This window comes from Passer domesticus, chromosome Z, assembly GCF_036417665.1.
Source record: "Passer domesticus isolate bPasDom1 chromosome Z, bPasDom1.hap1, whole genome shotgun sequence".
Classification (NCBI taxonomy): Eukaryota; Metazoa; Chordata; class Aves; order Passeriformes; family Passeridae; genus Passer; species Passer domesticus.
In genome coordinates, this window is record NC_087512.1 from 46,614,963 (window position 1) to 46,635,705 (window position 20,743).

Below are 20,743 nucleotides of genomic sequence, written 5' to 3' on the forward strand. Positions count from 1 at the left end.
TAATCCTTTCTTAAACCACCCTTTATTAAAAAAAAAATAAACATTTGTAAATATATAAAATTATAAAATATCAAGTGCTTCTTGCTTCCCAGTACAGTGGAATTCAGAAGTGGAAGGTAAATTTGGCGTTAATCTGTTTGGTATGTTAGTTCCAGGGCTGCAGAACTGACCAGCTAGTTTTGCAAAAGACAGCTGTCTCATTCCTCTGACAGGTTTAAACAATCTTGTTTCACTTTAGTTTCAGACTTCTTTCATGCTCCTTTTGACAAACATCAGTGCTTACTAGTGAGAGCACAGCTGGGGCTGTAGGAACAAGCAGGCTCCTTAGAAGCATGCAAACATGTTTAACAAAGGGAGAGCCTTCCAGTTGCTAATGGAGGAGAGAATTTAGACACTGAGAGAGCTCCTTTGTACAATTTTCCCCAGGCACAGTGTGTTCTTGGCATTGGGATTGTCTCCTAGCTGGACTGGATGAAGCTAGTCACAGATTCAATTTGCATCAGGGTCCCTTAATCAGCAACTACTCAGATTCCCTTGAAATACGTATCACATGAAGCATCATGAAATCCCAACTATCAAATTTTTTTTTTTAAGTGTTATAAAGTAAGAATTTCTCAGATAGTACACCTAGACCTGAACTCAAAGCAGGACATTACACTGCTGTGGAAGTGCTGTAAAATGTAAAAATACAGTTGTACCCATTGTAATTGTCAGTGTAACTGAACTCCAGAAGGGATCTTTTGTGTCACTTCCTGTCTCATCTAACACTAAAGAACAAATGTCAGGTGCAGAGAGAACAGGTGTTTTTTGATGTTGTTTCTTACTTGCTCTCCTCCCCAAAGCCTCTGTCACCTGCAGAAACTTATGACAAGTCCCTGCACTAAAGTGTCACCTTTGCCAGTTCTTTTGCCAGCTTCTATCATGCCAGGCACTACAGTGTCATTCCCCAAGGAGTGATGCTCGATAGGAGAGCATCACATTAGTTTAATACTAAACCAGCAAGTTTGTCTTCTTGTGGAAAACTTAAACCACTGAAACTGCAAAAGAGGTGAAGAAACAGAATCCCAAGTGAAACAAGCTAATCCTGAATGTCTCAGCATTTAGCAGAGTAGCAGAGGGGTGAGAAATGCTGCTGTATTTAACTTCTGCTGCTTACTGATATTTTCTTTTATAGGCAGCACTACAGGGAAGGCTTTTTTTTTTGTAGAAGACAAAGTGACTCATTGTAACAGACTTGTATTACAGATCACATACTTACATATCCCCATAGGAATGGAAGGATGCTCTAGTTTCTACTGCCCTTTAGCTAAAAGGCACAATTAGCTCCAACACGAGTGGAAGAGTTGTTATGCTATACCACAGTCCTTAAATAGATGTTTTCCACTGGGTTTGTGGTAGGCACAGCTTCCATCTTTCTGAAACCTTCACCCTTGATCCACGTACATGAAAATTTAAAAATGGCTGAAATACAATGCTACCCTCCACTATGGCATTTCTTTAGGTTGAATCAAGTTGGCTAAAAATTTTAGTTAAGAACATAGTTGTCCATTGCCACTTTGACCTTTCTAGAAGGATAACCTTTCTTAACAGCCCAGATCCCCAAATAAACACAAGACTGAGATGCACAGCAAAGGTGCTATTTGCTCTAGTCCTTGCTTACTGTGCAACATGACACAGATATCCCAGTGTACCAGCTCAGGATTGGTCCATGCCCACTAGTCTGAGTCCTGACCCTTGGCATCCCCTTTTGGTCAGTTTAGGATTCAGAAACATGTGCTGTCACTGCATCTTCTGCCTTGACCAAATCAGCACTGATTGTCTCAGCATGGAGCCGCTTGTAGTCAGTGTGGAAGAAGATCACGTAGAAACAAGCCATACCACTGCAGAGGCCAGCCAGCACCAGTACCGGAGCTGTAAGAGAGATACACTTTTAGGCAGTGAATCCAAAACTCCCCATGGTTGCAGAAATCTACAGGTCAACTCCGCAAAATGACATTCTGTCTGACCACCTGCCAAGTGATACCCCTGAGGACAGGATGCAGACCACAGTGGGACATTACCAGTTTGGTAACAGACAAATCTTGCTTTACCTAACACTAGCATAGGAAGAGTATTTAGGTAAAATGTGGAAGGCTTCCAGGACACTGTGTCCTGCATGATACCCCAGGCTGGAGGTCTCACATCAGAGCACGTTTTACTTGTAGGAGCGTGTATCCCTCTATAAGTGTACATGTTTGTGTCTTGGGGGTTAGTGAAAAACATTACAAAAAGATTGAATCAAATCACTTGAGCTCCACAAGGTCCTCACAGGTAGTGCTTCTTGTAAAATCATCTGAGAGCAAGATGTAGGAAAGTACGCTTAACATGAACTTTTATTAATGACAAATTTGTGTTTAAAGAATCTTTTCGGAAGGGAAAAAAAGTATATCTAAAAGATTAGGCAACAAAGCCTGCAAGTAGTTCTAATTTCACCACTGTTCCAAATGAACGTCTTCATCCCCTTCTCCACAGATTTTCCTGTATGTATCAGACCAAAAAAGGAATATGAATGGGTATCTAATCCCAAGATCCAGCTCTGATCTGATTAAATTGCAGGCTTTCAGAGATGAAGCAGTCAAATTGCTTTTTGGGGACAGTTATTATGAAGCCTTAATTCCTTACAGCTAGTAGACTTTATTCTGGGGAGTTTCTGCTCAGTCACGCAGCATGTATTTAACAGGTGATAGTCAGCCTTTGCTTATGGTGTCCCCAGGTGTCAGTATTACAAAAATATGAACCAGCTGAGAGATCAAGACTAGGGTTTATCCTGCACTGAAAACACTTATGTGCTCCTGTTCTCAGTTGCTGTCTCTTCTGACCAGCTAGGAACGGAAGGGAAATCTGGAATAAGTGAGAACAAAGCTATACGAGTATGTTACAAATACAGGCAGAACAGACAGATGTAGCTTTCAGTCAAAGCATTTGTAACCTTGGCCTCCAGTATAAAAACCAGCCCTGGTTATGCTAAATGGCCAGTGTCTTCCCCTCAGAACTGCTTTCTAGTTTTATGAAACTCAAGTCTCTTCAGGGTGACTGCAAGAGAAATTTTAACCCAGTGCCAGCAGTGGCATTCGTGGCACTTTAGAGTTCTTACTATTTCAATCTTGAAGGATTGGTTTAGCAGGAGCAGCAAGGAGTACACCATCAGTCTCAGAAAGGGGGTTAGAAAATATTCTACAATAGGAATTAGACTTGCAGGGTTCCTCAAACTGAGACCTGGAGGAGAGTGGGGAGTACACGGGGTGCAACCGAGTGTCCAGCATAATTTCCTAAGGACATACGTACTTGTCCAGTCCAGGGCTCCATCCTCATCAAGGGCACAGGTGGAAAATGGATCCTCAGAAACATGGACAGTGAGAGCTTGTAGAAGAATCATTAAAATCACACCCTCAATCTGGCTGTGGGGAGAAGCCAACATGCAGTTATGTTACCTGCCTGAGGTACCAGTGCTGCAGACAGGGCCACCTTCCCCAGCCGGAAGAGAATGATGCCTCTTTCTGCAGCATGGTGCTTCTAGCAGAGAAAGCTACTGTTGGATTCCTCTGGCCCAGACATTTGGTTAACTGGTCCTGTTCCACAGTGTCCTGGTCAATTCCAGACACAGGGTCAGTGTGCCAGGATCACTACATACTCCCTCTGAAGGTGAGCAGGTGTTGAACTACACCTGACAAAAACCTGAGGCATATTCACTGGGCAGAGACTTGGAAACACTTCTCACTGCAGAACTGAGGATACAAGAAAGGCTATGATTTCAGCCTCCTCCTCATTCACAGCTGGCTGGCAGCAGTCACTAAGTCTACAACCAGTAAGAGACAGCCTTCAAAGGCAGTGTCCGATGCCCCTCACTGATGTTTCTTGCTGCTGCACCTCCTCCTGACACAAACACATGGCATCAGATCACTGGTGTTGCTGCTTAGAGCTGCAGCAAGTCATTCCTGCTGAAGTCCAGAGCCAGCCCTAGGCAGGTAAATTGGTAACTGGAAGGACAGCCACTGTCCCTCAACAGAGCACTGGGAACTGACTCGTCCCTGTACTGGTGTGGGAATGGGTGCCTCTATCAGGCATGCAACCCCCATCTACTTCAAAGGCAGGTGGTGCTGGGCATGCTTTGTGCCAACCAAGGGAGACCTTCATCTTCCTTACTGCTTTTCTTGCACCTCTTCCACATAGTCCTCCCTGCTTTAAAGCATTTAGCCCTTCAACTCTATGGCTTAGCCAGCCAGCTCCCCTTGCCAGGTGCAAGTGCACAGACACCAGAAAGACATTCAGCAGGACAGCAAGCACTGATGTCTGTATCTGCACCCACACCCCTGTGTGTGTGTATGTGTGTGTGTGTGAGTATTGGAACCCAAGCTCATCTGTCAATTGGATTTAATCTGCTTACCTTGCAACAAAAATCAGGCCTGTAGATGTGCCCTCTCCTACAGGGTAGGAGCACTCCACAGCCAGCTCCATGGCAATGGGGTAGATAGCAAAACCAAAGAAACCGAAGAGTGAACTGGTGATGGCCAACATGATGGCCTGATGTCTGAATCGAGAAGTCTGCAGGCAAAAAAAAGACAATACCAAAGTCCCAATGTCAGCACTGTTGTGCAGAAAGTCTCTGAACCTTTAACCTGTAGGAAGTCTCAGTATATTCCCTACCTTTTACGGAAATCAATTTTTCACTCTCAACCCTCTAGAGTCAACAGAAGGCTACAAAATGGAGAGCTATCTGTTGAATTGAAGTAAGGAGAGGATGAGCAGAATTATCTGAAAAGCACTGGTGTGGTTGTACTATAGTAACTCCACCAGTCAGTAACTTACAGTAGTATTTCAACAGCTCTCTAGGGCCAAGTGAAACACATACCTTTGTCCCAAAGCAAAATAACATTTTGGAAATTATGTTTGTATTAGGTTACTTGTGAGAATTCTGGGTTGCTACAGCTCAATTACAGGGTAAATCAGTCAGACATTTGTAACACTAGGATTTTAACTTCAAAAGATCCAAACAAAAAAGCAAACAAAAAACCACCTGAAATATTTACAAAACCTGAAGATTGGTTTAGTGCCTAGAACAGCCTTGTCCCTAACTCTGGAGGAAAGAGTATGACCTTGTTCAGCCAATGCTACTAAAGACAAAGTACTTTGCAGCCATGCTGCTGGTACCTCCTTCCTTGACCATGTAATAAATTCGACACAGGAGCACAAGGTGTCTGTCCTGGGATGGAAGCAAATCTGGCCCAGCTAAACTGGTTACGTCAAGGAAAACTCTGTGTGTCTGGAATCTGAGTTCAAAGCACAAAGGGATCAAACAGATTTGAAAGGGTGATTTTTATTCTACTACTTTGAACTAACAGTTCATCTGTATCAGATGAAGGTGAGGAGGGAAGGGCAGGAGGAATAGGTTTGCTTGTTGCTCCTAACACAGACTCTTACCTATTCAGTGCTTCACCTGAGTCCAGGCAAGCTGGCTTGTATTCCAATCATCCTCAAAACAAAAGCCAGAATATGAAAGTGGAAAATGCAAGGTGTGCTTTAGGCATCTTGTCCTACATTGACAAAAGCATTATGTTTGTCTGTCTCTTCCAAATGAAGCTACCATCTCTGGAACCTTGGCCCCAGGGAAGGTGTGATCACCCACTAGTGAAAGTCTGTATTTTTTACTATACAAGAGAAATGCACAGCATAAGGCTGCTGGGAAAGCCGAAACCTGCAGCATTACGGGTCCTCTGCAGTGCTGTGTGTTGTGATCAAATTCCTGCTGTGTGATGGCTCCCACTGGCAATGGCTGTGCTTGAGTGCAGTACTCGTAACCTGGCCCCGTGGTTGTAAAGTCTCCAGGTTGTGCACTTCTCTCCTGGCTGAATTCAAGCATTTTCCTCTTCTGCCTCTCTTGTCCCCCACAAGGAACTACTTCAGAATTACAATATAACTAGGTGCTTTCCACTAATATTACAACCCTAACACTCACCACTGTTAAAGGCAGGAGCTGGAAAAACATGACATTCTTGTTCATTTCTGTGATATAAATATCTAGCAATTCCCTTTCTTTTTGTGTTTGAAAGAATGGTCTCAGGAGTTAGTACGCAAACATAGTGAGCCGTACAGAGAAGTAAAATTATGCCTATTTATGCCAAATCAGTCTGTCTCAGGCTCCACAGTGACTGTCAAATCACTGTAAAGGGTTTTTCTTTAAAACAAGAAATTCCCAGCCCAAAGAGATAATCCCAAAGCGTAACACAGGGCTTAATAAACACTATGACATAAATGACCTTGGTTTAAGTTGATGATTTATCAGATAGCAACAGAAATAAGCCCATGGGAATGGCACAATGCAAGGGAGAACTCACCACTGCGAACATGATGCTGGCAAGTGCACTCAGACAGAAACTGATCTTGGTGGACTCTATGAACTTCCTTGTCCGGTCGACATACATGCCTAGCAGGAAAGCACCCAACAAACCACAGACTGTGAACAGTGCACCATTCAGGCCAGCAAAATCCTGGAGGGCAGAAGAACAAGTAATGAGAAACTAGAGCAGTTAGATCAGAGATTTTAATGTCACTGACCCATCTGTCAGCTACCAGTGGTTCACTTCCTGAGGTAGGAAAAGCTTCCTTGACCATTGCAGTAGCTGAAGCCTTCAGAGAGCTCTGAGTAGCAAATGACAGAGTCCAGGTGCTTTTACAAGTGTGTGGGGACAGAAGGGTGGCAGCACTCCCAAAGGATGACAAATCTCTGTACACCTGTCAGGGGAGGCTGGATGCAGAGCCAGAGCAGGTCCCTGGCATTAAATATTCCAGCCTGGAGCCACTGGGTTCTTCCAGTGGCAGTCAGGTGCTTTGTCCACACTGGTGGCAACAGGCCCAGCTGCCTTGGTACCTGCTGATGTTTGTAATTACCCTCCTGGCCCTTTTCTTACCAGGGACCTGCAGTGGCACACCTGAAGCATGTTAGAGGAGACACCAGCTGTGTCAAAGTCTAACTAGAGAGGCAATGAGCAGTGGCTAGGATAGGGCACATGATTATAGCACTTCTCCAGCTCCACAAGAATTTAAATGCAGACATCAATCCTGAAAGCAGAGAAGCTTTCAACAAACTTGGAAAAACATGTTTGGGACCCTCAGGGGCACTGGAATGAAAGGGTACATGGAATAGCTTCTCTGGGCTAAAGGACAAGCCAGTCACACAGGGACAAAATCAGGATGCACAGAAAGCAAGGCTGCAAAGTTTAAGAGGTTTCCAGTTAAAAGCCAATGGAGTGTGCAAAATGTGACCTGGCTATGGAGCCCTGAGCCAGATATCAGATCTGGGAGCTGAATAGGGGGTGAATAGAGACCAGACATGTTAATGTGCATATGTAACAGCTGGAGAGGTGTTTTAAGAGGACCCCCATGGCAATACAAACACCAGGACTGAAGTGCAGCCTGCTGAGGAAACACCTAAACTGGGGGCAGGGGGACTCCTAATAAGCAGGATGGAGAGAGCAGCAGGAACCAGCTGTGCACATACTGTGCTGAACTGTAAAAGCAGCACCTGCTGGTGTCATGAGAAGACTGAATAAACAGCTGTGACAGTACCACTGACCTCTTCTGCTGCCCTGAATTCAGGTAAATTTGTGCAAAGAGGAAAAGGTGCTTACATCAGCTGGTCTTCAGCTTCACTCTAGGGCCTGCCTGGGCCCCATTCTACTCTGGATTAGGTGACAGAAGGCTGCATAGAGAGCAATGCTCTGGAGTGGATTAGAAAAATCACAATATTCTTTTTTCCTAAAAAAAAAATTTATTTACAAGCGGGAGCCTGGCCATGGGCAATAATGAAAATGCAGGTCATTTATTATACTAAGAGTCTGACTGCATTCTGGATTAATCTGCTGCTTAATCTATATTAGATAACATGAACAAATAAGATATGAGACTGCAGCATATTCAATTGTCTTCATTTTGCTCTGAGTCCTTTATGAGGAATATCAATATGACTGTATCATAGACAATGTGGACAATGGGGAGAAAAGCACGAAGACTCACATTTGAATATCCCTTTTCACAAAGGATCTGTTCTAGCAGAGCTGAAAAGCAGGTGAACATCCCAATTCCTCCTCCAAAACACACTGCCAGGATGATGTATGGCTTGTTTCTCAGGAGCTAAAAAAAAATAAATTAATGTAGATAAGTGGAGGAGGAAAAAGGCCTGTCTGTGACAGCAAACCTGAGGGTCACTGGCTCTGACTCCTCACTTGAAATTGCTGACAAGGTAACCCCATGATCATTGATGAAGGTGTGGCTTTGTCCTGGCAGTTCAGCCAGAGGACAAGTTACAATGGGGACCATGTTACGGAGGAAGGAACTCTTCAGTGCTCAAATTCTTCTTTTGCTTTGCCATGTGCTATCCTAACTATTACCACATCTGCTCAGAAGATTCAGGTTGTGTGCTCCTCTTGGATAAGCCCAAGTCTGCCTGTTTGAGCTATCTGAATGGCTCCCAGCCCACAGCTGAATGGTCAGATAGCATCTCTTGCACCTTTGCTGTGAGCAGGTTCCATTGCCTGAGGAAGAAAGGAATACTGATCTCCTTCAAGGATCTTCCATGGCAGGTTGGAGGAGTGGCATTCAGAGTCTGTTTTGTAAGCAAATTGTTCAGCATATCCCTGCCTTGCAGGGCTGCATCCCTCACTCCAGCACGGCAGTCCCTATGCTGCAACACTTACCATTTTGAGCCCTGTGAAGAACGGCTGTGAGTTGGAGTTGGTGGCACTGGCTGATGGAGGTGTTGGCGGGACCTTCTCGTGAATCCCCAGAGTTGCTAGAGCACAGGCTGTTACTGCTGGGACAGCATAAATACCCAGCTACGCAACAGAAGGACAAGACAAGTTACTGGTCTTTCCAGCTCCACCACCTCTAAACAAATAAATCAGCTGGACCCAAATCAGGCCAGCTGACTGATTAAAGCAGTTTTCATTTACCATCAATGGAATGTGCTTTCCTTCAGGAACTAGTGCCGGGGACAACAAGTTTGCTATAAGAATGCCCAAGGGATTGGCTGGAAGGAAATAGAAGAGAAACATTTTCTTCATGCAAGCAGTCTGGATCATGTATCCAGCCCTACTGCCTGCCAGCATCCCAGCTGCAATGTGCAGCATTGTAATGAACAAGGGCAAAACAAGGCATATAGAGAGAGAACCAGGAGGGGAACATTTGGAGAAGACTACTGTGTAGTCTTACTCTTGCCACATATGTTGTCTCACGCCCATGAAATCCATTCTATAAAACCATCTCCCTTTAACTCCTAACTCCTGTAAACTGTTTTTCAACTATGGACTATGATGTCCTCACTCTCACAAGGCTGCATCAGTAAATGTCAAGCTGAAGGAACAAAATTAAAATGGGCGAATACATGTCATCTGTCCTGGTGTTACCTAGCAGGAGTTACAGAGGTGTTTTTCTTTCTGTATTCCCCTATGCCATTAGGCATGTATACATTGTGTAGAGAATTCCTCTGTTTAAGGGTGAACAGCCGCAGATCTCTTAGCCTCTACTGCCAGACAAATGCTCGTTTCCCTTAATTGTCTTAGTGGCTTCTTAACTGCACTTACATTAATATGTCCATGTCCTCCTCATATATAGGAATCTACAAACCGACACAGCTCTTCAGATGTAGAAGGCAACGTTCCTCAAGCTGCTCTTTATGAGGATCACCAGGATGCTATTACTTTTTTTGTAAAAAGGCCATGAACAAAAAAGTGACACTAGGTCATTCCTGAGACCTTTCAAGCCTTTATACTTCCTTTGCAAAGACCAGGCAGGTATACAAATTGATCTCTACTACCAAGTACAAAAATTACATAGCAGCAGAGAATCTTGCAGATTTTGTACAGCAGGAGGCAGTTGCATTACTACGGGACTGGAGCTGAGCAGTGTGTGAAGCAGCACTTCTGGGACTCAGCTTGGGAACATCCAAAATTACAAACAACAATTTTTTAATGTTAAGACAACATTCTGCAAACGGTCAAAGAAGTAAAGCTGCTTTTCTACTAGTGTGCAGGGATGGGGTTAAGAAAGCCAAAGCCAGCCTGGTGCATCTGGTGAAGGGCAATGCGAAAGGTACCCTTAACTACTTTTGCAGAAAAAGGAAAGTTAGAGAAATGTGGCCCTGTTGCTGTATGGGACAGGAGACTCAGTGACAAAGGACACAGAAAACATCAACGTATTCAATGCCTTCCTCATCTCTTCTGTGATTGGTAAGACTGAACTTCAGCTCTGGAATCAGAGGTAAAGTTTGAAGCAATAAAGATTTACCCTCAATGGAGAAAGACCAGATTGGAGAATATTAAGTAAGCCAGAGACACAAATCCATGGGCCTGATAGGACGCATCAGTGCGGAAGCAACAGATTGTTTCCACTGCAAGGCCATTTTTGGTTACCTTTAAAAGACCACAGCAATTCCAAGAGGCTCCTGAGGAGTGGAAGAGAGCAAATGTAACTCCCATCTTCAAGTAGAACAAGAAGGAGAATCCAGGGAACTTCAGGCTTTTGGGAAGGTCATGGAATAATCAAGCCTTGCTACCATTTCCAGGCACATGAGGGATGACAAGGTGGAAAGGAAAAAAGCTTAACTAACCTGGTAGCTTTTATACAGTGAAATGACTGCTGTATGGATGAGAAAAGAGCAATTGACACTGTCTCCATAACAACCTTGAGGACAAGCTGATGAAGTACTGTCTAGACAAGTGAGCAGCAAGATGAACTGAAATCCAGCTGAATGGCTGGGCCCAAAGGATTGTCATCATTATGATGGAGGCCCGTCATCAGTGATGCACCACAGGGGTTAATACTGGGGCCATACAGTTTACCTGGATAGGACAGAGTGCACCCACAGATAGTTTGTAGATGATGTGACAATGGGAAGAGTGACTTGCAGAAGAGATGGCCATATTGCCACTCAGAGGTACTGCAATAGACTGGAGAAATACGCGGAGGAGAACCTTGTGAAGTTTGACTAAAGGAAATAATATGTTGCACCTTGGGAAGAATAATAACTCATCCACCAGTACTCCTTAAGACTCACCAACTGGAAAGCAACTCTGCAGAGAAGGACCAGACGAGGAGTGGGCAGGGAGTCCTGGTGCACACCAACTTGACCATAAGCCAGCAACACAGCCTTCTGATAAGGAAAGCCACCACAATCCTGGGCCCAGCATTAGGAAGTGTTGTCAGTGGGAGCTGGTCTTTACCCTCTACTCAGCACTAGCAAGTCCACATCTGGAGAACTGTGAGCAGTTCTCAGGTTCCCAGTGTGAGAGAGACACCTCTTTACTGGTCCAGAAAAGAGAAAAGATGATTAGAGGACTAGAGCTTCTGTCATGTGAGGAGCCACTAAAAGACGTGGGACTGATCAGCCCGGAGAAGCTGCTGGAAAGCAGTTTTGCAGAGAAGGACTTGGGGTCCTGGTGGATTGCAAGTTGACTATAAGCCAGCAATGAATCCTTGCAGAAAGCTGTCCAACAGCATGCTGGTCTGCATCAGGAAGAGCAGGTAGAAGATCATGATCCTCCTCCTCTGCTAAGCCCTGGTGAGAAACATACAGAGTGCCAAGTCCAATGCTGTGTTCCTTGACACAAGGTACCAAGTTAGTGGAGCAAATCCAGTCAAGGGCCAAAGACATGGTTACAGGTCTGGAACATCTCTCATACCTAAGGAGGCTGGGACAGCTGGGAGTAGTTAGCCTAGAGAAAAGAACATTGATCAGCAATTATAAAGATGGAACCAGACTTTTCTCAGTGGTGTACAAAGTGTAACACATGAAACTCTACCTGAATATAAACTTCTTTACTGTGATAGCTGTTCATCACTGAAACAAGATGCTCAGATAAGCTGCTACACCTCCATCCAAGGAGATAATCAAAACCTGACTCAACATAAACCTGGGCAAGCTGGTCTAGACAACTCTGGTTGATCAGGGAGTTGGACAAGATGATCCCAAAAGGTGACTTCCACCGCTGTCTGTCTATAATGATGCTGAGGCATCATTAATAATCCTATGGCATAAAACTGTAGCATTTCTACTCTGTACTTGAGAAAGTACTAGCTTATGATGATGGTAAAATATTAGTTGCTTCTAAGTACAGGGAAACAATTAAACAGCAGTTTCCAAGGAGATGGATTACGTCTCCTCTGTTGGGGTAAAATGCAACTGGGCATTGTAGGGGACTGCCTGTAAACTAGTCAGCTGTTCCATGAACTATCAACATGCTGAAGAAGTTCCAGAAAGTGTATAGGAGGGTTGGAAAGGTATAGGTGCACATTGGGCTAAATTTGAAAGGAGACCACTTGAGTAATTACATGGTTTCAGTTGCCTTCTTTTCCTGGGAAGAGCTATTACATGGCCTAGATAACGAATGGAAAGGAGGCCACTGAGTTAATCAACTATACATTTATGATTGAGGGGTCCTGGTGGACTAGCTTGCAGCCCCTCTGCAGTGGGGCTGTGTGTTTTGTGGTCAGTGATCCTGATGCACTGGAACTCTTCAGGGTGAAGAAAGTGATATACCAACAGACTTCAATAAATGAAGACTCCTATGAATGAAGCAGAGGTCACTTCAGTGGACTCAGACAACTATTTCTCCTTCTGACACAGGAGAATTTCTTGTGATCTTCACAGGGGATGAGTTCTTGGCCTTGCACTGCTTCTCTCTGAGTAAGTCTCCACAAGTGATGGGTAGAACAAACACTTGAGCTGAGTCATTAATCATTATGATAGCTGAGTCATAGTAATTTCAGCTGCTCAGCAGGATCCTGGGTGCAAGGTTCATATTTATCACAAAAGCCCACGGAAGCCTACTATAGGCATTAACAGCAAGGAGGCTGTAGATCCAGTTTCTGTATGCAGCACTGATACTGACAGTACTGGAATGCTGAGTGCCGCTCAGCATTAATTACACAGGAAGTGGGCACTCATAAATTGGAGCAAGATGACACAAAAAAGCTCACATCAGCAACAGAAAGAATGGAGACAAGTGTGAAGAAGCAAAGGGAAATTTGGCTGTAAAGTGGCTGGGTGGGAGCCATTCAGTCTTTCAAGACAAAGTAAAGAAGAGCTGATAACAACCCGACAGACAGGTGCAACAAGACTGAATACATGGGGCATAAAGAGCATCAAGATGTTGACATTTGTCATGAGTCAATTAACCACTGGATTAAAAGACTGGGGCTGCGGTAGATGCTCCTTCCAGACAGTATTTAAATTTTCTTGAAATTAAATCCTGATACTGTACAGCATACATTATGGATCTAACCAGGCATTATTAATGGAAGCAACATGCAGATGTTGCAGCAGACAACAATCACAGCCCATTCAGCCTGCACTCTGACATCCCAACATGCCAGACACTGAACAGCTTCAGGTGTTGGGATTCCACTATTCCTTGCTCTTCAAGTTTGTTGTTTGTCATAGTTAGATTTATTTGGTTCTGTAAAGACTGCAGATGCTGTGTGAACAAAATGCTCTTTAAGCTTCTCTGGCTGCTCTCTCACTTAAAAGAGCCCTTTGTTTGCAGCCTGCGGTCCTCCGGGGCAGTGAAGCACCAAGTGCCCAGTGGTCCTTGGAAATGCTTGACTGACAACAGAGCTCCTTCTCCAGCAGCAGAGGTGAAGGTCTGTCTCAGCACTGGAAAACCAGGTGAGTCCTCATATCCATCCTATTCTAGAAAAAGCAGTGCAAAAATTATTTATTTGTTCTGACACCATAGATCCATTCTTGCTAAACAACAGTGCCCATGCTCTAGCCCAGTAGCAGCATTAGAAAAGCTGCACAGGGGTGCTCTTCTTTCCCCATGCCTAACCCTTCCTTACAGCTTCAAGGCAATGGGGAGGGAAGGCAGCTGCTGGCTGTTCCAAGTGAAGGACAGATGGGGTTGCCACACACATGCAGGTACTGTGAGACTTCACAGCTGGAGCCAGTGAACCAGCCCGGTTTCTGGAGCACCTCTCAGTCCGTGGGGAAAAGAGGAAGAGATTTCTTTGGCTGCAGGGTAAAATGTCACATAAAGGGAGGAAACAGGTCTATCAGGTGCAGTATCCTGTATCTATCTGTGCCCAAAGAAGCCAAGAGAGGAATGTGATTAGACCGAGCTTATCTGGTGCCTCTCCTCCAGTTTCCCAGATTCCAGGCACTTAGCAAGGCAGGTGTGCTTTCTGCATGGACAGCCCTGCCATTTAGCATCCCCAACATGTTTGTGCAGACAGACAAGTATATTTTGTTTGTGTGTGCATACACACCAATTAGGAATATGTGCTCAGCCTTCCTACTGGATGAACTGATGGGCAAAACTGCCAGAGCAGCCTCACCTCACCTCAATACAGTTACAGAACTTGGCAACTGTGACCATTGCCACTACAATGGCAATTTAAGACACCTTCCTAAGAAACTGCAAAACTAAGGCCACTAAACACTTAGTAACATTAGGGGCTGTTGTTAATCTATGTGATATTTAGGCAAAGATGACAACCTGGTCCTGGAAGAGAGGAAGAAGGTTAGGAGTCTGGATGGTTTATACTGAGCACTGCACCTGGATGTGGCTTATATCCACTTGTTCACCTGTGTTGTTGCACATGACTGCAAGACTCTTGGGTAGAGCTGTATTTGCAAGGGCAAATGGCTGAAGTACAAAGGACTTTCTCTGCCTGTCGCCTCTGAAAGGCAAACAAATTGCTAGCAAGAGGCAGCAATGTTACTTTGCAGCTATCACTTACACATTGACGCAATCATATTTGCTGTTGCTCTCTGGTGGTCTGGGAACCATAGTGCTGCCAGCTTTGTTGGTGAAAAGATGATAAGAGGCTGTGCTAATGCAGAGAAGCACTGTCCAACAAACAGGTACCAGTAATTCTGGGAACCCAAGCTCAGAAACTTCAGAACGCTGAACATCCGGGTGATGCTACCAACCATGTTCAGCCACGCACTCAGGACCACCTGCAGTGAGCAGAAACAAAACACGTTTGTGTACTGAAGCCTGAAGGGCAGAATTTAATGCAATAGATTAGCATGAGCGAGGTCCCAAATGCACTACAGGAGACACTGGGTGTTAGTAATCACTGCCTGCAGACAGTCCCCACCCTCCTGGGCGACTGCAAGATGCTCCTGATCCTACCCGCCTCCTTAGGGAGTGTCTTGGGGTGACAGGGAGCAAGGTAGCTTTCTCAGCTCCATACAGGAACCACCTTGATGAGAAATCTGAGGTTCACTAATCACACCTTGCTATCAACTTTGCACCATCACCCATATTTTGCTGTGACAATCCAAAGATAATGGCAATGAATCATGCAGCTTATGGATTCTGCAAATGTTCTTCTATGCTATTAGCATGCTAGTGTTTCAGCAACAACACAGTTCTGAGATTGTGTACAGACTGCAAGCTGGCTTAGCAGAGGCCAAGCTCTAACATGACAGGGGTCTCTTGCTTGCACTCTGTCCTGCTATTCCCTAAACTGGCCCAGTTAACAAAATTGTGGTGCTAAGATTTTTCCACACCAAATCCGACCCAATTAGAGAAAGCTCTTCACAGAGTCAGCTCACAGTCATCTCTCCCTGTCAGCTGGCTAAGACAATGAAAACTAAAGCTGGAAAAGGCAAGTGTGCAGCTTTATTCTGACTTTTCCCACTGGTCTCTCCACCATCGCCACAGAGCTGATGTTACTGAACTAGGATAGAGCTTTCAGCATGCTAATTCTCGGCAGCATTTGGCAAGACTCCTATTCAAAGCATTTGCCAGAAGCACAAGCATGCTTTGTGCTTCTACTGCTACCTCTAGGTGAAACTCCCTCAGGGAAGCAGAACACTTCAACTCACAGCACAGCGGAGCCCCACGCTGTCAAGGACCCATGTTGCCACCAGGCCAAATGGGATCGAGATGAGGAGGTACACCATTGAGAGCCAGTTGACCGTCTCCAGGGAAATCTGGAAGTAAGCAGCTGTCTTATCAGCCACAGGAGCAAATGTCAGCCACAGCTGCCAAACAAAGACCAAAAATCGGTAAGCATGAACACCCCAACAGAAGAGTTATACAGCATCCCCTCAAACTGAGTTGTGAGGAGGCTCGCTGTCCTAGTCTCTCCTTGAAATTATGATGTTAAGGCTGGTAAAAAAAGTTCAAACCTCCAGTGTCTGCAGTTACTTGGCCCAGAGCACCCCATACATTTCACTGCTTCATCCCCAGTCCCCTAGTCCTGATGCTGGAGGCTGGCAAAAGTAGAAGTCAGTATCTTTTGGCTCTGATGCACTTAATTACCTGATGGAAACCACATGGACTCATTCTGTGTTAGCATAAACAAAATAGAATATGCCACCTCCTCTCTGCAGCTACAATCCCCTTAAACTTGGACTGGTATTTTCAGTTCCATTTGTAACACCTGTATGTGGCCTTGTAAGAACAACTTTACTATGTGTCAGCCAAGAGATACATTATTCCCTACCTTCCTAGACACACTCAACAGAGAGAAAATTACCCATTATTTAATGTATTAGAAGACGTACCGGGGAGGTACACACAGAAGAGGTACTTCAACAACTATCAACATTTTTCTTCCAGTGCCATATATGAACACAGCTCCCTAGACTTTGTTTTACTGATTTCATTGTTCCTGTCTGCTTCTGGTTTCTTATGCAAATGACAGGAACTGCTTGATCCTAAAATCAGGTTCTGAGATCACATCCACAAGAAAGAAAATGAAGTACTACAAGTTAGAGGATGTTTCTGTAGATTCTTTGCCAAGATGCATCCTGGTGCTTTTCAAAAAGACTGGTCTAACCTGTCAAATGGCCTAACCATTCAATAATGTTGATTACAGGCTACCTCACTGTTAGAAGATGATCTTGCTGCTGCTGAATACTCAAGGTTATAAAGTTTGCAGAAATGTGAACAAAAACTTCAGTTATAGCTTTTTACAAAAGAACTATAGCCACAGTTGCTTTCCAGGTACTCCCCTCTGTCATCACAAGCTTCCTCTTCACAGCCTGCATCCTGCACTCAGCATCACATGTGCTGTTTATGTGTAAATGAAAAAGGCTTTGATAATCTCAGAGGAAGGTGTGCTCCTACAAACTGCTTCTTGTTATTTCCAGTGTCCCTGGGTTTTTTTTCTTATATGATAGGGACCATAAAAACTACCACATTTGACAGGAGCAAAGGGGAGATGGTCTTTTCTTCTCCCTAGAGTCACTGTGTGACAACAGCCTGTGTGACATGAAAACTATTCTTTAGCTAAGCTTTTCATCTAGCTCATTTATCCAATGAGTAAATGGTAGTAACAGAGAAGTTTTGAATATATTCTCAGCAGCCTGGCAAGGACTCCTAGCATCAGCCCTTTCTTCTTTTCTGAAAGGAGTTGCCATGCTGTACCTCCTGTATTCAATTCAAAGCTCACATCATCATGCTGGGCTCAGACACAGCTGTGTGACATCATTCAGAGGTCAGGTAGCAGATGGATTTGGTGTTTACTCAGCTTCTATAGCCTGATGAAGGAAGATGGTAGGTGACGAAGGAAACTGCTCTCTTAACAAGGAGACGAATCCAGGTCACTTTCCAGACTTCCATCAGACTGGGATTGGAGTTTAATTATTTAATGCTAATGTAACTGTTTAGATGTTACAAGCATTACTAAGGCATGAGCATTAGCTTCCTTATGGGATGCTAAACCGTTGCTAAACAAATCCCAGCTGTGTATTTCCAACAATAGCACTTCTGGGTTCCTCAATGCCTTCCACACAGGAATGGTGGTGATGAAACACTCTACCAGGAAACAATTAAAGAGATTATACATTTTGTAAGCCAGCTTCAGATACATTTTCACCCTCCTGCTCCACTACACAACATGCTCAACCATGCATTACATCATTAGGAAAGTGATGCCACAAGCCAAAGCACAGCATTTTCTGTTCAGTGACTGTATGCATCTAGGTGATCTGGGATCAAGCACTGGCACAATTCCATTAGATCTAGTAAAACCATTTCATGAAGAAAACCAAACATAGGAGCTGCCCCATATTCCTGACCTGATGCAAGAGCTCCAGTCCTAGCATACCCATGTGAGAGCATGGAGGGTGGCAAGTTGCAGCTTGTTCAAGAATAAGCTTGTCCCTCAAAATAGGAACTGAGTCTATTTATGGGTCTGGAGAGAAAATTTATGTTTCATTGTTTACCATATATTGCTTTAACACAGAAAGTCAGAAATGGTTGATGGAGCTCAAGATGCAACTGTAGCCAAAGAGGCCACCAAAAGTGGCATTGTGGAGTTTTGCCTACACAGGGAAATACACAGTCAGTATGCCACCTTCTACTTTTGGTTTTCCCAGTAATGGTAACTTCACCCACAGCAGTTAATAAGGTCTTCTGCTGGAAGCTAGAACCCTTATCCAACATGCTTTTCTGAAACTTTGCATTGCCAAGGCTGGCACCTACACAGGGGCTGCACTGAGGTAAGCCTCCTAAGGTAGAACAGGTAAAGAAGATGCAGCTCTCTCTTGGTGAGGTCAAGCTCCACAAATGCAGAATAGAGACAGAAAGATTCCGCCCTCCGCCACTCCCCAAGGGCCATTTTCTTCACTCATCTCTGGCACATCAAAACCACAGAATCACAAAATGACAGAATATTCTGAGTTGGAAGGGTGCCACAAGGATCATCAAATGCAAGTCTTAAGTGAATGGCCTGTATCAAAGCTTATCACTGTACATCGCAGTGACAAGGGGAGAGACATTATGTGGGGTTATAGGATGTCAGACCCCAAGCTTGTTGCTTCTGGGACAGATAAAGAAAGGATAAACAGAGAGATACCTCATGCAGGGTTGTTCAGTCCTCGCAATTTTCAGTCCCTGAACAAGTTTCACTTTGTGGAAATACACCCTTGTGGTCTGGTCAAGCTGCATGCAGCTCCATTGCCTGACAGGCCACACAAAACCAGAGCCTCAGTGTGAGCTGCAGAAGGCATCAAGACGAGTCCTTGCTATGCACTGCATGCTTCATCCATGCTCACAAGCACTTCTCTGAATACAGCTCGATAGATGCCACAAGGTCAATTCCTGACTGCGATGCTGACAAGCAATTTTCATTCACCTACTACAGCTTATATCCCTTCAAAGCCCTCCCAGTGCTACAATTAATGAAAACCTTTTGGCAAACTTTGACAAAATTCTCAATTTGACACAAGGTAGAGCAGATGATGATGAAAGTCAGCAGCACTTCACTTTCTGGACCATTGCAAGTTAATAAAAAAATTTACATGGAAGCCCATGAAGAGCCACTAAATCACAGGGACTCTTACCTTTGCAAGCCAATGAGTTTGTGAGCTCAAATCCCCTGACACTTGTCAAAACTCACTTCCCCAGCAATCTCTCACAGATTTTACATTAGTTGTTTTCAAATTACAGCTCCTTCTGTAGTATAATCCAATACAATTCGTTATTTCACTGATGTCTTAGATCATGGTATTTGCTCCTTCAGCATTTGGTATGGACTTTTCCCTACTTTCAGATATGCATCTAGCAGGATGTTGCAACACCCAGCATAATAATAGACGCTGTTTCTTCTCCAGAGGCAGGACTTTTAGTTCCTACACTCCTCTTCTGAGCTCAAGCCTTAGAAACACCTTCATCTCACTGTGGTTTCTAGGTTTAAAGATAGCAAAAGCTCCAGTGCATGCTAGTCTGGTCTGGAAGACACACCTCAGCATACACTCTTCACTATAAAAACTTGTGCTCAGCAGCTGAGGAAGAGGACAGAAAGGCCCCTGGTGATCCATAAGCCTGTTCCAGCTGGCACTGGAGTACAGCTGTAACTTCCACTGCACACAGCTGTCTGGCTGGGGAGCCATGCCCCAACACTAGACGAAAAGGACAGAAATGTTTTCCACCCACAGTCGACTCATATTCTCAGTTACAGGAGGGCCCCTCCACACCTTCTTTAACAATGAAGCTTGCACCAGGGCCAGGGCACTGACACTCGAACTATCTGACTAATACTGATGTTGGGAATGGTTCTGGCTCCACTTTCAGCTCTCTTGCCCTCTGCTTTAATCTTCTAGCTGACATTTTAATTCTCCTGCACCTGCCAGAGACTGCTTGGTCTCTTCTCCATTAACTGAGATTTAATCTTCATTAAAAGTGGCTGAAAGGAAGGATGGAGAGGGACTTTTCACAAGGCATATAGTGGTAGAACCAGAGGGGAATAGCCTTAAATTAAGGGAGGGTGGATTTAGATTAGATATTGGGAAATTTACTTTAAGGTTGGCGAGGCACTGGAACAGGTTGCACAGGGAGGTTATGGACTCTCCATGTCTGCAGGTGTTCAAGGTCAGGCTGGGTGAACAACTTGGTCTAGTAGAAGGTGTCTCTGCTCATGGCAGAGCGGTGGAACTGGGTGATCTTTAATGTCCATTCTAACCTACAACATTCTATGATTCTATGATCATGATCTTATGACAACTGCAGGCCTGCATGGACATTCCTGTAATCAAAACAGGTTACAGCTGATTTCATCCTGATTCCATTTTTAAGTTTTTATGTTGTCCTTTCTGATATCCTTGTAAACCCTTAGCTGATAGGTAAGGGTTTACAGGCATCCCACTTTTTTCCTCCCAGAATCAGCCCAACTCCTTTTGTTTTCCTCCTACGCTCATTCCCCTTATAACTCCTTCTTCTCCTAGTTCAGTTCTTCCACCTTACTACCTTCACTG

The 20,743-nt window shown here is 44.4% G+C and overlaps 1 protein-coding gene and 1 long non-coding RNA gene across 3 annotated transcripts in view; one reads left to right on the forward strand and one right to left on the reverse strand.

Moving 5' to 3' along the window:
• SLC49A3 (solute carrier family 49 member 3) overlaps window positions 1-20,743 on the reverse strand; it is a 25,424-nt gene continuing 4,681 nt past the window's right edge. The window contains exons 2-10 of one of the 2 annotated variants that reach the window (XM_064405802.1): window positions 15,866-16,024; window positions 14,770-14,989; window positions 8,985-9,061; window positions 8,730-8,867; window positions 8,050-8,166; window positions 6,372-6,524; window positions 4,424-4,581; window positions 3,325-3,437; window positions 1-1,911 (exon numbers count right to left, since the gene is read on the reverse strand). In XM_064405802.1, the coding sequence (XP_064261872.1) occupies window positions 1,757-1,911; window positions 3,325-3,437; window positions 4,424-4,581; window positions 6,372-6,524; window positions 8,050-8,166; window positions 8,730-8,867; window positions 8,985-9,061; window positions 14,770-14,989; window positions 15,866-16,024 (1,290 nt within the window). In that variant the 3' untranslated portion in view covers window positions 1-1,756. The remainder of the gene's footprint in view (window positions 1,912-3,324; window positions 3,438-4,423; window positions 4,582-6,371; window positions 6,525-8,049; window positions 8,167-8,729; window positions 8,868-8,984; window positions 9,062-14,769; window positions 14,990-15,865; window positions 16,025-20,743) is intronic. The other variant, XM_064405803.1, reaches the window with a different exon arrangement.
• The window catches only part of LOC135291534 (uncharacterized), a 4,428-nt gene continuing 4,091 nt past the window's right edge, over window positions 20,407-20,743 (forward strand). Inside the window, exon 1 of the long non-coding RNA XR_010354346.1 lies at window positions 20,407-20,611. This is a non-coding gene — a long non-coding RNA (uncharacterized LOC135291534). The remainder of the gene's footprint in view (window positions 20,612-20,743) is intronic.